We start from the raw sequence: 13,066 nt of genomic DNA on the forward strand, positions 1-13,066 counted from the left end.
TGGACATCCACACCGCCACATTCCGTGTGGTTGAATCTCAGTGCTGGAGAGAAAGCAGGTATTGGGGTTGGTGTCGGACTGGCTCTTCTTGGCCTGCTTGTGGGCGTGGTGCTTTTGGCGAGGCAAAGAAGCCGTCGGCTTGAGGATCCGTCGAACTCTGTTTACCGCGGACAGCTCATTGCTGAAGCTGATGGAACGATGATCTACCGGCCAAGTGAGCTCGATGGTGTGTGTAAGGCGCCTTGAAGATGATGAATAGTGTGATGTTGAAGGAGCGGGTATGAACCCAGTATTATTTGAACTTGCCGAGAGGCGATAAGTTAAGCGACAACGGGGAGCACTACATGGGCAAGGCACACACAATGTCTCCAAACAAAGGAAGAAGAAACGGTTTGTAGCCCTTCTACTAAAAAAGGAAATGATTACGTACCGTTGCAGATTGAACCCTGGGTTCCGAGTAGCAAACACACAAGGCTTGTGAGAAAACCCCAGGAGAGACGTTTTTGTTTCTTCCTCATTCGGTTGGCTTGATGACTACTTATTCTCACCCACACTATCCCAGTCACTATGATCCAGCACGTGGTCACAGCCTACGAAATAGGGAGTTGAGCTCCTCCGTAGACACGGCTCCAGCAGAGTCACAAGTCTGTCGGCTTCATTATATGTACCCATCATCAATGTGAGAAGTGGATAATAAGATTATAGCTGACGCCCTCCTAAGGAGAAAAGATGCCCCGCCCGACAGTCGAGGTCACATCGTTAACAAGGCTGAGTAAGGCTGAGGTCTTCTATGTTCCTCAAAGGCAGGTGTAGCGAGGGGTTTTTCGTACTTGGTGCACTTCCGAAATTTCGCCGGCATCATTCATATTTTTTCGAACTGTCTGCTCTCCCTATTATCCTGCGACCACTTTTCTGCTTACCACAAATTTACAACTTAATTACCCTATCAAGGACATCGATGCCTCTCTCGTCCTTTCCTTTCAGAGAGCTTGAGCAGCGTCGCGCCCAGCAATGCGACCAAAAGTAAGAGAGCGGAGCACGCTTGTTGCGGGCGGATCTAGCATGTTATTCAGCTTCTGTGAATCTGCGAATCGGCTTCTCACTGAACATGTGGAGGGTGTTTATACGTGTACTTCTACAGACTGAGGTCTGGGACGAAGGAACAGGAATGAACTTACACTGCAGCTGGGTCAGCACCATGTTTACAGGTTTGGAAGGATTAGCTTACCTCGTTATAGAACAAGCCGCTCAACTCTCCAGCACAGTACAGTCCTGTACATGGTCAGCCAGACAGACTCCATACTCAGCTTCGTCTCTTACCTGGGATTGGAACTCCTGTTGTGGCAAGCACCCTCGAATCAAGATCGCACTTGAGTCCACCATAAGTGAAGGTAAGTTGTGCTAGAACTTGTCAGCGTAGGGTCGACATCTCCAATCGCGATTGAGGTCACCTTTCATTGGATACCTAACGACCATCAGCTTTCGATCAAAACTGTCCATTTGCTCTGAAATACTTACCCGTAATAGGGGGGCTTATTGATTGGGTTAGCCCAGTTGGTCTTGTCGGGCGACAATCTTCGAAAGCATCAGCCATCATATCTTCAAGGCATTCGTCATGTCCCTACCCGTGTGTCCTCTTGCCGTCAAGCGCCAACAGGTTGAAATCCTTATCGTTGATGCTATGCTGGTTAAGCGACATCCACTGATTTCTATCTGGAAGACTCACGCCGCGTTAAACTCATCCACAGTCTTCTTCAATTCTTTCGGATCAAGTCCCAGCTTTTCAGCCAAGCCCTCAATGGTGTCGCTCTTCTCTGGCTCCTGGTCAGTGGTATCGTACACCCAGCCTGGTCGGAAACGGTCCATGATGGCACTGTCGGTGACACTGAAACTCAATCAGTAAGGTGTCACCGGGCTGCAAGTGGAACATACAAGTATGATTTCTGATTCTGGTCTGCTCCGTGTCAGCCACTGCGCGGATTCCACTTGAAATGACTTACCTCGCCAAGTCTCAAGGGCAATCATTTCGAACGTCGCAAAGAGGCTGTGCGTGTCAGCGACTATACCGGCTTGGAAATGCGATGATGCTCACTGTCGTTTGCCCTCATCATAGAAACGTTTGCAATGCCTAGATTCCGTCAGCAGCTGTCGGGCATGACTTGAGAGGAGCGACCGTACTCGTTCACAACAATACCGTAATTGTGGCCCCAGATCACAGCATCAGGCTTCTTGGCTCTGGTGTCGACGAGTTCACACTTTCACCCAGCATCAGTATGGACCTTCAGCGTCAGGAAAGAAAACGCTTGCATGCATGCCACTCATTGAACCCGCAACAGCAGCACCAACTTCCAATCCCATCTTCAGGCCGAACCCGGTATTGTACTTGAGGCCAGGTGCAATGAGCTCAAGGTGCTCTGTCCTCGGTCCAACATACTTGCCCAACCTAGCTTTTGTCAGCCACTGCATTTTCTAGAACGTCTCTGTCCTTACATTTCACGATTACCTTCAAACCCACCGCATGCCAACATGACTTTCTTGCCGTGGACCTTCGTCATGTGTCCGTCCGCCTTTCGAACTCTGACGCCACAGACCCTCCCATCATCGTGGGTCAGCAGCTGCTCTGCTTGCGTCTGCCACATTATCGTCACATTGTCGAATTTACGGATATGGTCGAACAGAGCATTGATAATTGCATGCCCACCACCCTGTCCTTTCAGTTAGAACAAACCCATGCAATTCCGCCGACAACCCGGCTTACCTCTGGAAACACGAAGTGCTGGCCTGTGAGATTGTCAATACATAGGCCGGAATTTGATCCATGGCAAATAACTTACTGGTATTGAATTCGAGCAGGACATTCTTCTCATCGTGATGGTTGAGTTTGACTCCGTCTACGATCGGTCAGTACCTTGCTCGGGCAATCTCACAGTCGGTCAACTAACGGTCGAGTAGATATTGAGCAGTTATTGGAACTTCTTGCTCCATTTTTGCGCAGTATTCCTGATCAGCCAACCCCTCGCTGGCCTTGTCAATATCGGAGCCTAACAGCTGAAATCGTCGACTTACCTGACGCGCTACATCTGTCAGCCAGAACCGTCATCAGCAGAGCTCTTCACTCACCTTCATTTCATGCTTCCAATCCGTGTCAAACTTGTTATCTGAAGCATTTAGCGTTGATGGAACTTTCTGGTGGGACTCAGCACAAACCTTTATCCAGTCGAAGGTATGCCATTGTCCACCTATATGTCTTTCAGTCAATGGTGCCACTCGGCGGGTTTTCAAAGCAGACCTGCTTGCACCACATCGTTCTCCTTCTTTACCAGCCTCGATCAATGCAACTTTCCCCCGTTTACCAATCTTTTTACATTCCTCGAGGAAGTTCAATGTGGTCATGGAACCCTGCAAATGATCAGCATCGTTTATTCAGGACAAATTCTACAGTCACCTACTGCAAATCCACTCCCCACTACGACGAGGTCATACTCGTGGTGGGAGCCCGTAAGGCTGCTCACAACCTGACTGACGACCGACATTATGAGACTTAACGACGAAAGTGTTGTCTTGATGGATTATGGTGCTGCCAAAGTTCCTTTGTCCAGGTTCAAGCTCAGACGATCGGCAAGGTGCCGGTTTGCACATGCAATCTGCTCCCTTTTAACTCCCTCCATCACCAGACACGTACCCCTCAAACCTTGCGGATTCTTCTGCAAAGCTGAGACCAGCACCCCGCAAGAAACAACGAATCGCCGATGATGCTACAAGACCGCCTGCACACCAGTGGAGTGATTCTTTTCCTTGTGTGCAAACTTTCCCCGCAGAGCTGCAAAATATCATCGGCAATGACTTTGCTCACCCCAGCAACAATCAAGTCTTGTTCTTCAGGCCAGAGCGGTCTGAACACCTTTTGCAGTGCTTTGCATGACCACTTCGGGATAAGTCCTCCTGGACCTCCTCTCGTCCTTTGCAAAACTGAATATGGTTTCCCCTCATTGGGCCCAGGCCGACAACAATACGACGTCATCTAGCCATCTCCGAGACAGGGCCATACGGCCTCTCGGAAACATGGATCTCGATATTCGGTAGGACTCTCGGAAGTGCCCGCACTCTGGAAAGTCCTTTCCCGAGGACTGCTGTCTACGATTTTCATGATAAACGACTTTGGTAATCACTGTCTGGCACGCTTGAGAAGCAGGATCACGGCCGAAGTTGACCTAAGACCGAGTCCATCTACGATCACCCAGTTGAAAGTTATTCGGAGTTGCCATCTGTTTGGAGGCTGTATCAGCACATCATGGAGGTACCGCCCCATGACTCCGAGGACCTTGTCCGTGAATCTCCTAGACTGTCGTAGCAGCAGCAACCAGGGAATTTAATTCGTCGTTCCAGGTTTCAAGCAAATATGCAGCCTCGCTTGTAGTGTAAGCTTCCCAAGATTTGCTGCCCAGGCCTCACTGGAGACAGTTCAGAAGTCGAGCGACAGTATGTGCAGTTTGGCGAATCGATACCAATTACACACTGGCTGCGTCCTCGAAGATACCTATGCCAGCCAGATCTCGAATTGGGGTTCGCGGTTGGTGGCGCAGTCACCAGCCTCTCCGCCGGCCTGGGCAATAGTTCCTTGGGCATATCTCAGTGTCTGCGTGCACTTGGCCTAGTCTGGCACGTCGTTCAACTGCCAACCTGGTCTCGGATTCTCAATGGAACCGGAGAAATATCCCATGGTCCATAGTTGCCCAGAAGGAGGCACCTGTTTCTTGGTCCGGACCATGAGCTATGGGGAAAGCGAAAGAGTGCAACGAGACTGGTGGGCTAGCGAAGGACCTCAAGTGCCTGCCGCTTAGGTAGGATGACAAGCGTATCATCTGAGCCGTTGGTGGCTTTGATTTTCTGATCTTCAGAAGCACCCCCCGGGCTCCTGGGCTTTGGACAATTCACGACTTCTTTCATGCTACATATCGATGACGTGGACATTGCCTTTGGGAAACCCCGCCTCGATGCCCCTCCGCCGTTTGCTTGCCGAATCTAGCGCATCTACTCGGTAGAGCCCAAGCCACTCTCCCCGCATCGCAAGAAATTGGGACAGGACTTTGAGGCAGACTCAAAAACCAACTGTGAAATACAAACCGAAAGAGCGGTCAAGTCTGAATCCTGGTTAACTTCTTATCTGAGCATTTTGTAACAGCAGCGGCGAATCTGGTACAACTTGTCGACAAGATGGAAGGAGAATGTCTCTGCAAAGGTAGTGATGGGGATTATCATGCTCTTTCCCCATATCGACATCTGCCTGGTGAGAGTATTGTAAATGAATTGATGACTAACTCGCGGCTGGGCCAGCTGTGGCTGTCAAGGTCAACGATGACAACCTCTTCGGCGAACAGCGCCGCGGTCACATATGCCACTGTGCCAACTGCCGCAAAGTCGCCGGCGGGATGTACGTCTGATACCCCAATTCTCTTTGGAAGAACCCCATCCGCACAAGAACAGTACCGATAATCACCATGGCGTGCATTTGGTTACGATGCACCGAGTGAACCAGCCGCTGACTGAGCTCTGGGGTTTGGGGCTACACAGATTCGGCGTCAACTTGACAATCGAGGAAGAGAAAGTCGAGTTTCCTAAGGGCAAAGACAATATCAAGCTGTACTCTGTTCGTTCCATCCCCGTCATCAGCTTCCGCTCCCCAAATTACCCTAGTCTGACAAGATACACACAATCCCAGGATCCGGAGACACTCAGTGGAACCCCGGTGCAGCGGTAGGGGGCCCGTTTCCTTGCGACCAGCCTGTGCCAACGGAAGGTCCACTAATACAACGTTTGCTAGGTATTTCTGCCAAACGTGCGGCGTGCCCATCATGAGCATCACGCCTTTGTACAAGGGCAAGATCGTTTTGAAATTGGGACTGGTAGGTAACATACGTACATATCTCTTTGTTATTCTCCTCTTGCGCTGGGTGAGTGTGGTGCGGCGTGAGCGCCCAGCGAAGCCACCCTCACCTCCATCTTCTTCCATAGTCGACGAAACTGCTGAGTGATGAATGGATGATGCCTGATCTGACTGTTATTGGTGGTGGTGGATATGACAGTACCCCAAACTCCCAGTCCCGGAATGGGAGTCGTTCGCCTCAAAGCGGCAAAGCTGGGAAAAGCCGTTTGAAGGGACCATCCAGTACAAGACCAAGGTATGTACATATCTCCTCTGTCAATAAAGGTTGTGTTAGTCCTCTCAGCTGCCTGCATAAAACCGCGCCTTCCCCCTCCAAAAAAAAAATACCCCCAAAAAGGCGAGTTGAAAATGGGCAATGGGGGTTGTTGATTGTTCTTCAGATCGCTGATCCGCGTGTGTGTGTGTGTTGTGTTGGACTTTAGAGCTTCGGAGAGAAGATGCCCGGGTCAATTTGAGAAACGATGACGACGACGACGACGACGACGAAAAATGACAACATCCCTAGGGATCCCAATCCCCCAAGGAAAAGTTGTATGCGCAGGACGAGGCTACATAGAGAAGGCTAGGCTGCATGGCCTACATACAGAGATTGGTCAGGTCATGTCAGGTTAGCTCCTGCAGACTACGTACCTATGTTAAGGTAGGTTCTCTACTGGGTAATAGCTGCCTGCACGAAACAAGACAACCTCAACATAAAAACCCAAAAAGCCAAAATATGAGCTTTCCCAGAAGTCGAGCCCACTCTCAGTCTTCCCACTTTCAGCGACAAGTTACTTGACATATTTCATGTTGCAATCAATGAGCGGCCCGGCCCCTTCCCACCTTGTGTACCTTGTAAGTCCTTCATCATTACATATTCTCGATCGGCTGGATCGGCGGGATCGGCTGCAGGAGGTTCAAAAAACCAAGTTTGTCCATCCGTCAAGGTTCTTCTTTCCCATCTTTCCGTCTTTCTTCCCTACCTGCTCTCTCGCCCCGCGTACCCTTCTCATTCAAGAATCAAAGACCAATAGATGCACTCTCCGCTCCGATATAAGTCCACCGGAGCGGCTTCTCGGGACTGGTCCCACCGCTGACGACCTCGACGACGACATCTTCCCCAGGCACGACGTCGAATCCATTGTCGCTGAAGGTGGCCCCGTCTCTGCCCTCGCGGAACACGAAGCCGTGCACGGGCTTCGTCGCCGAGACTGTGACCGTGGCTGTTGTCACTCCTCCGTCCTTTCCCTCGGCGGTGGAGAGTTGGACCTTCAAGTCCCTCGGGGCGGAAAAGTCGAGGTACTTGATCGGATGGGGCCAACTGGTGTCGCTGCTGACGACGCGGCCGTCGACGAGGAGCGAAGCGTGGATGACGTAGGGATCCCAGGCGCGGAGATCGAAGAATGACATGCCAGTCGTCGGATCAGGATCACGAGCGGCGGAGGCGGAGGCCAAGGATATCTCGCCTCCTTGGAGTATCTCGGTCGTGCCGTTCGCCTTGACCGTGACGCCGTCCTTCCTGATCGGATCGACCACATCGCGCCCAGTCTTGATTGAAATGGCCCGCACAACCACGCCCGCCTTGACATCCTCGCCCGTCCGCGAACTGCAGACCCAGAGATCAAATTTGTTCTCCCTGATCGCCCCAGTCGGGTCCACGTGGCCGGAAGTCCACTCGTGAAACGGCCTGCTCACGCCCACGGCCAGCGGCTTTAGGGATCGCTTGATCGCGTAGAACGAAGGCTTTTTTACGCGGTAGTAGTCCACCACTGCCCAGGACATGGTCGGCCAGGTGTCGTTAAACTGCCAGACGAGAACGCCGCCGCATTTCCTCTTCTGCTGCCCCTTTGAGGGTGTGCCCCATTCGCGGCGCCACGAGCGGTACGCGAAGCCCACGGCGTCGGACTGCATGACCTGGGTCAGGTGCGTGAAGCTCGGCAGGTCGTATTTGATCTGGAAGTTCTCGGCGACGTACGTGAGGAGGCGTCGTTCGTGGTCGACGGCTCGGTTGTGGTAGTCCATGGGCATGCTGCCGGGGTACTGTTGCTTCGGATCCGTGGCGATGGCAGAGACGATGGTCGAGACGTGTGGGTACGCTTCCATCCCGAATTCGCTCACGAAGCGCCCGCCTATAGTGGAAAGCTCTTGGTACCGGCGCATAGAGCCGTGCCAGACTAGAAAATTGGGACAAAATATGTGTCAACGCAATTTCTAGATGTAGAAGAAAGGGACCACAAGGGAAGAGCAGAAGAGAGGACGCCTTGCTTTGCGTGAACACTCACCATTCCACTGATGGATATCTCCCACAGTGGGATCCCATGTCTTCTTCCCGTCGCCCCAAGGGCTGCTTGGATGATATGCTGCGCCTGGGCTCTCCTCTTGCACAATCTTCGGCAAAAGATACTCGTAGATATACCTCGCGGGGAAGCTGGTCTTGAGCCACGACTGCGGATCCTTGTCGCCTTCATAGTCGTATTCCAGGTTATGTTTCTCCTGGATCTGATAGTCTTCGTTGTTCCCCGCCCAGATGGCCAGCGAGGGGTGGGAGCGAAGACGTCGGACGTTGAATCGCGCTTCTTGTTCAACTTGGGAGAGGAAAGACGGATAGGTTGGGTAACTGGCGCAGGCAAAGCAGAAGTCCTGCCAGACAAGGATGCCCAGGGAGTCACAGGCATTGTAGAACGAGTCGTCTTCGTAGATTCCCCCACCCCAGATTCTAGGACACGGTCAGCGAGTCTAAGTGATTTGCGTAAACAACAAATTGAAGAAGAGATGAAGGCGGATAATGGCATATTCTGGAGTTCAAGACTAATTCGGCATCGTACCTTGTCATGATCTGATTGCCTTCAATCATCAGTTCCATCCACTTCCTATATCCGTCCTCCCCAGTTCTTGGGATGAAGCTATCCGCAGGAATCCAGCACGAGCCGCCCGCGAAGACATCGACATTGTTGATGCGGAAATAGAAAGATTTTCCAAACTCGTCCGGCTCCTGTATGAGTTCGCACCGTCGGAACCCAATCATCCTGGACTTGGAAATAGGATGGGAGCCCTTCGTAGGTAGTGTTGCTTCGAGCTCGTAAAGGCACTGTTTGCCATAACCACGAGGATACCAGAGGGCAGGGCGCTCGAGTCGAAATTCGGCGGTAGCGACGCCGTCGTTGTCGATGGGGGCCTGTAACTCGAGCAGGACCTTACCGTCAAGAGATAATGATAACTCGACCACACTCCCCTCCTGCGTCCTTTGCTTTTCGCATTTTACGCGGGAGAATAACTTTCCTTTCACGGCCTTCAGATCCTCACTTACCTCTCCTTGAAACCAGACATCATCAATTCTAACAACATATGTCTGCAGCAAAACGGGCTTCCATGGCCCCGAAGTGATCAGGATAGGACCCCAGTCCCATCCCCAGTGGCACTGTGCTTTCCGCACGGGTATTCTACTCGACTCGGTCTGATGGGCGATGAAGTTGTGTTCATGTGAGTGCCGTTTGACGAGCTTACGGCCACGGAGGAGGGCCGAGTCAAAGACGATTTCCAGAACGTTTGGCCCGGCTAGGACACTGTCGGAAGAGGGTTTTAGGAGGAAGTTCGTGACGTCAACGCGGTACTCGAGAAACATATTGTCTGCTTCGAGGATCTTGTGGCCGTTCAATGTTACCGTGGCGAATGTGTCGAGGCCTTCAAACACCAAGTCCGTCCTTGCGTCAGGCTGTCTATTTGTCGGAGAGGGGAATGTCGTTTTGTAGGTCCACGGCTTCTCCGCGACCCACCGCACGGCCAGTTCATTCATGTCGATGAAGGGGTCCGGAATCCTGACAGAGGGAAAAGTATAAGTTTGGATCGCATGCAGTAACCAGACACCCGTTTTTTTTGTTCAACCATACTTCGCATTTTCTTGCAGAACAAGATGAGTTGTGGTTGGAACCTTCGACACCGGAAGCCATGCGTCCACAGAGCCGTCGTCAGATTGTCTGCATTGCCAACCCGAACTCAGCTCAGTAGTGACGACAGCCATTATAGCTCAAGAGAGGTAGTTCTAGGATAGATCGAAGAGGTGCAGATTGGCGCAGAGAGAACAAAGTTGCCGCCCGAGAGTAATTGGGACCTTTTCATCAACTTGTCTGCACACGGCAATCCCACGTTGCATCAGAAGACCCCAGAAGGGCAGGAGTCCTTTGGCTCGTCCCCGCCATACTCGTGCAATGAAAATCGAACATGGTGCCGACAACAAGCACAGCCTATGTTGTGCATGCGGGGATCCCTCTCTTTGCCGATCCCTCTCTTTGCCGATCCCTCTCTTTGCCGATCCCTCTCTTTGCCGATCCCTCTCTTTGCCGATCCCGCCGCAAGATTTCGTACACATCCTACCTTGCAGTCAATATTTCACACATGATGCGCCAGTACTTTGTCCTCATAGCCAGAAAATATTGTGAAGCTGAAGCTATTGGATCTGGAGGCCCAGATAGCAGCTGTAATGCTGGTAACATTTTTGGAAACGACGAAAGCGTCCTTTTTGATACTCGGAATCAGGCCACGAACTCAGCCCCCGAATTCAGGCCTGGCCGTCTATGAAACTAGGCCAATTAGGTTCTGCGCTGACCTAGTGGCCCGCTTTTCTGACGGTCAGAAGAAAGCTCCGAGGCCTATAGGCGGCCAGGAAGCAGATATAAGTTTGTATTGTATAGGTCAGAAGCTAGGTCAGTAATTAGAAATCACGGCCAAGCTCCTGGGTTGCATGTCGTCCGTTCGGACGAAGAGTTGGAAGATGTAATAGTATAAATGAAGGCCTGTCGTCTGGAGAATGTCGTCGCACCGACCAGCAGTGGACTCTAGGTTCCAAATCTCACACAGGGATACCAGGACACGGAATTTCGAATACCGCTTTGCGCCCAGACCTCTTTACAAACGCAATCAGAATGTCTAAGCCGTCAATCCTCCTCGTTCCAGGCTCATTCGCCTTGCCCGAGTTCTATGAGCCGGTCATAAATGCTGTGGCCGAGAAAGGTTACGAAATTCAAGGCCTCCATAAGCCCAGCGTTGGGCCTACGAGCGGAAAAGCTCGGGAAGGAGTGGCACCACCAACCATGTACGACGACGCCGCCTTCATTGCCGGTGAGGTTGAGAAACTCGCAAATCAAGGGAAGGACGTGATTCTTCTTGCTCACTCGTACGGAGGCGTGCCCGTGACGCAGAGCACGAAGGGGCTGAGCAAGAAAGAGAGGCAGAGAGAGGGCAAGGAGGGTGGGATTGTGAATCTGGCGTATATGACTTGTCTGGTGCCAGCCGTGGGGCAGACAGCGAAGGATGTTCTGGCGACTGTGCCCCAGGAGCAGCAGTTGGATCTGAAGATTGATGTGGGTTTGTATCCAATGCTTGACTTCGTTGCATCGAAGCCCCCTCTGCTAATAGCACACATCAAACAGGAAAACGGCTGGATGTATCATGATCCAGTCGAAGCATCGGCGGCCCTTGTGTTTTCGGATATCCCGAAGGAAGAAGGGGAGGCTTGGATTAGGAAATTCCCCCGACACTCCTCTCTCAGTTTCATCGGCGAAGTGACCCATGCCGGATACAAAGACATCCCTGTGTCGTACCTGCTCTGCGAAAACGACCTGTGCATTCCAGCAAACGTCCAGAGAGATGGGATTGACTTAGTTGAGAAGGAGAGCGGGAGGAAGGTCGATGTGACCAGTATTAAGGCTGACCATTGCCCCATGGCTGCCCAGCCCGAAGTAGTGATTGAGTGGATTTTGAACGTTGCAGCAAAGTATTAAGACAAGCAGTGGGCGGGACTGAGGTGGAGGGAATCTCCGAGCGGCCGGGGCGCGTTCGGTCAAGTCTGTTGCGCTGAACATCCTTGCTTCTCTGTGCAGGGGTTTTGATGTATAAATATTCGACAGACGTGAAGTCACGCGAGATTTATCGCCGTCAAAACTGAGTTCCACACATCCCCCTTGAAGGTTTAGGTCCATCAATAAAATAGGAAGCCCCATTTGTCCGCAAAATATTTCTCGATTTTCCAGGCTTGAGGATCCCACGATGCAAGTCCAGGCGTAATGTTAGAACTGGGCATTGTAAACAGGTCTCGGGTGAAGTCTTCGTCGTCGATCATGGCACACAAATTGATGAGATTGTCTCGCATCTTGGCAAAGGGGAATCTATCGATGCCAGGTTGATGAACCGTGAGCAGTTGAGTCGGAGTGGGCTGTAATGACAGCGGAACGTTCGGGGGAGCAGGAGATGACAGTGCTGGAACAGCGGAACAAGAGTTCAGCCCTAGGACGGCGCCGTTGATGTACAAAGCACTGAACACGGTGGGCAACGGATAGAGCTCATAGCTCATGCTGGGAACCTGTGCGGTGGGTGAGGACTGAAACGGCAGACTCGTGCGTGCTATCCAAGGGTCTGTGAGGTCTGCAGAGCATGGCACCAGGGCAATAGCATCCCGACAGCCAAGCTGAGCAAGGCCCTCAATGGCTGAGGGACAGCAATCCTCTGTTTGCGTGATATGACTGCTTTGTGGCGGAGATGCATGATTTATCTCCTGCGTAATCTTCTTTGCCTCTCGGAGTCGTTTCCCTAGAGTAGGGGATAGTCAATCAGCATGAAAGTCCGCGCAGTTGCGCTTGTGCAGGGAACAGGCACGGTGATAGATGTACGACATGGTCAATCACATCGTCCTCCATCCGATAGCAAGATAGGCCAGGAGCAGAGGAGCTCTGCTCAGAGCGACATTAACATGGGAGAAGGCCAGTTAGCCCCCAGAGCACACCCACGTCTTGCACGTTGTGCCAGCTTGTCTTGAATCCGCTTCCTTTTCCTTGCATCTGTGACGTTGTGCCAATCGTCTTGGTCGTTTAACGGTTGTTGGATATCCGCTGGCGAGTAATCCATGATCAGCATGATTAAAAGGTGGGGGAATCCCAACCACTAGTTTGGAAGGAGAGGTACGAAGGGCAGTTAATAGAACGACGCTGTTGCTCACTTGCTTCCTGCCGAGGAATAATGCCAAACTGGCGGCGTGACCACGTGATGAGTGCAGCTGACAAATAAATGTGCTTCCGGGGACTACGCTCCACCCTAATACTTCTGGGGATCATACTCCGTCGTTTGGAACCTATGCTACATACTGGGTACACC

At 51.9% G+C, this 13,066-nt stretch overlaps 5 protein-coding genes across 5 annotated transcripts; 2 read left to right on the forward strand and 3 right to left on the reverse strand.

The window, feature by feature from the left end:
* Positions 1-1,065: 1,065 nt before the first annotated feature.
* Positions 1,066-3,533, reverse strand: A1O5_09524 (uncharacterized protein; the record flags this gene model as incomplete). The annotated part of the gene is made up of 21 exons (XM_007750103.1): positions 1,066-1,179; positions 1,229-1,272; positions 1,321-1,401; positions 1,452-1,465; positions 1,519-1,575; positions 1,626-1,679; positions 1,727-1,885; positions 1,933-1,954; positions 2,001-2,044; positions 2,093-2,128; positions 2,179-2,255; positions 2,347-2,443; positions 2,491-2,705; positions 2,759-2,781; positions 2,835-2,891; positions 2,943-3,019; positions 3,067-3,074; positions 3,121-3,158; positions 3,208-3,239; positions 3,290-3,399; positions 3,450-3,533. The coding sequence occupies 21 exons, from the start codon at positions 3,531-3,533 to the stop codon at positions 1,066-1,068; spliced, it is 1,443 nt and encodes a 480-aa protein (XP_007748293.1).
* Positions 3,534-5,214: 1,681 nt separating this feature from the next.
* On the forward strand, positions 5,215-6,500 carry A1O5_09525 (uncharacterized protein; the record flags this gene model as incomplete). Its single annotated transcript, XM_007750104.1, has 6 exons — positions 5,215-5,287; positions 5,335-5,431; positions 5,485-5,754; positions 5,822-5,903; positions 6,084-6,179; positions 6,450-6,500. 6 exons carry the CDS (start codon positions 5,215-5,217, stop codon positions 6,498-6,500), a joined length of 669 nt encoding a protein of 222 aa, XP_007748294.1.
* Positions 6,501-6,943: 443 nt separating this feature from the next.
* A1O5_09526 (beta-mannosidase) lies at positions 6,944-9,941 on the reverse strand (the record flags this gene model as incomplete). The annotated part of the gene is made up of 4 exons (XM_007750105.1): positions 6,944-8,097; positions 8,206-8,639; positions 8,749-9,738; positions 9,811-9,941. 4 exons carry the CDS (start codon positions 9,939-9,941, stop codon positions 6,944-6,946), a joined length of 2,709 nt encoding a protein of 902 aa, XP_007748295.1.
* A 901-nt stretch (positions 9,942-10,842) lies between these two features.
* A1O5_09527 (uncharacterized protein) lies at positions 10,843-11,700 on the forward strand (the record flags this gene model as incomplete). Its single annotated transcript, XM_007750106.1, has 2 exons — positions 10,843-11,280; positions 11,350-11,700. 2 exons carry the CDS (start codon positions 10,843-10,845, stop codon positions 11,698-11,700), a joined length of 789 nt encoding a protein of 262 aa, XP_007748296.1.
* Positions 11,701-11,897: 197 nt separating this feature from the next.
* A1O5_09528 (uncharacterized protein) lies at positions 11,898-12,269 on the reverse strand (the record flags this gene model as incomplete). Its single annotated transcript, XM_007750107.1, has 1 exon — positions 11,898-12,269. The coding sequence occupies one exon, from the start codon at positions 12,267-12,269 to the stop codon at positions 11,898-11,900; it is 372 nt and encodes a 123-aa protein (XP_007748297.1).
* Positions 12,270-13,066: the final 797 nt, after the last annotated feature.

This window comes from Cladophialophora psammophila (assembly GCF_000585535.1).
Source record: "Cladophialophora psammophila CBS 110553 chromosome Unknown aczJe-supercont1.16, whole genome shotgun sequence".
Classification (NCBI taxonomy): domain Eukaryota; kingdom Fungi; phylum Ascomycota; class Eurotiomycetes; order Chaetothyriales; family Herpotrichiellaceae; genus Cladophialophora; species Cladophialophora psammophila.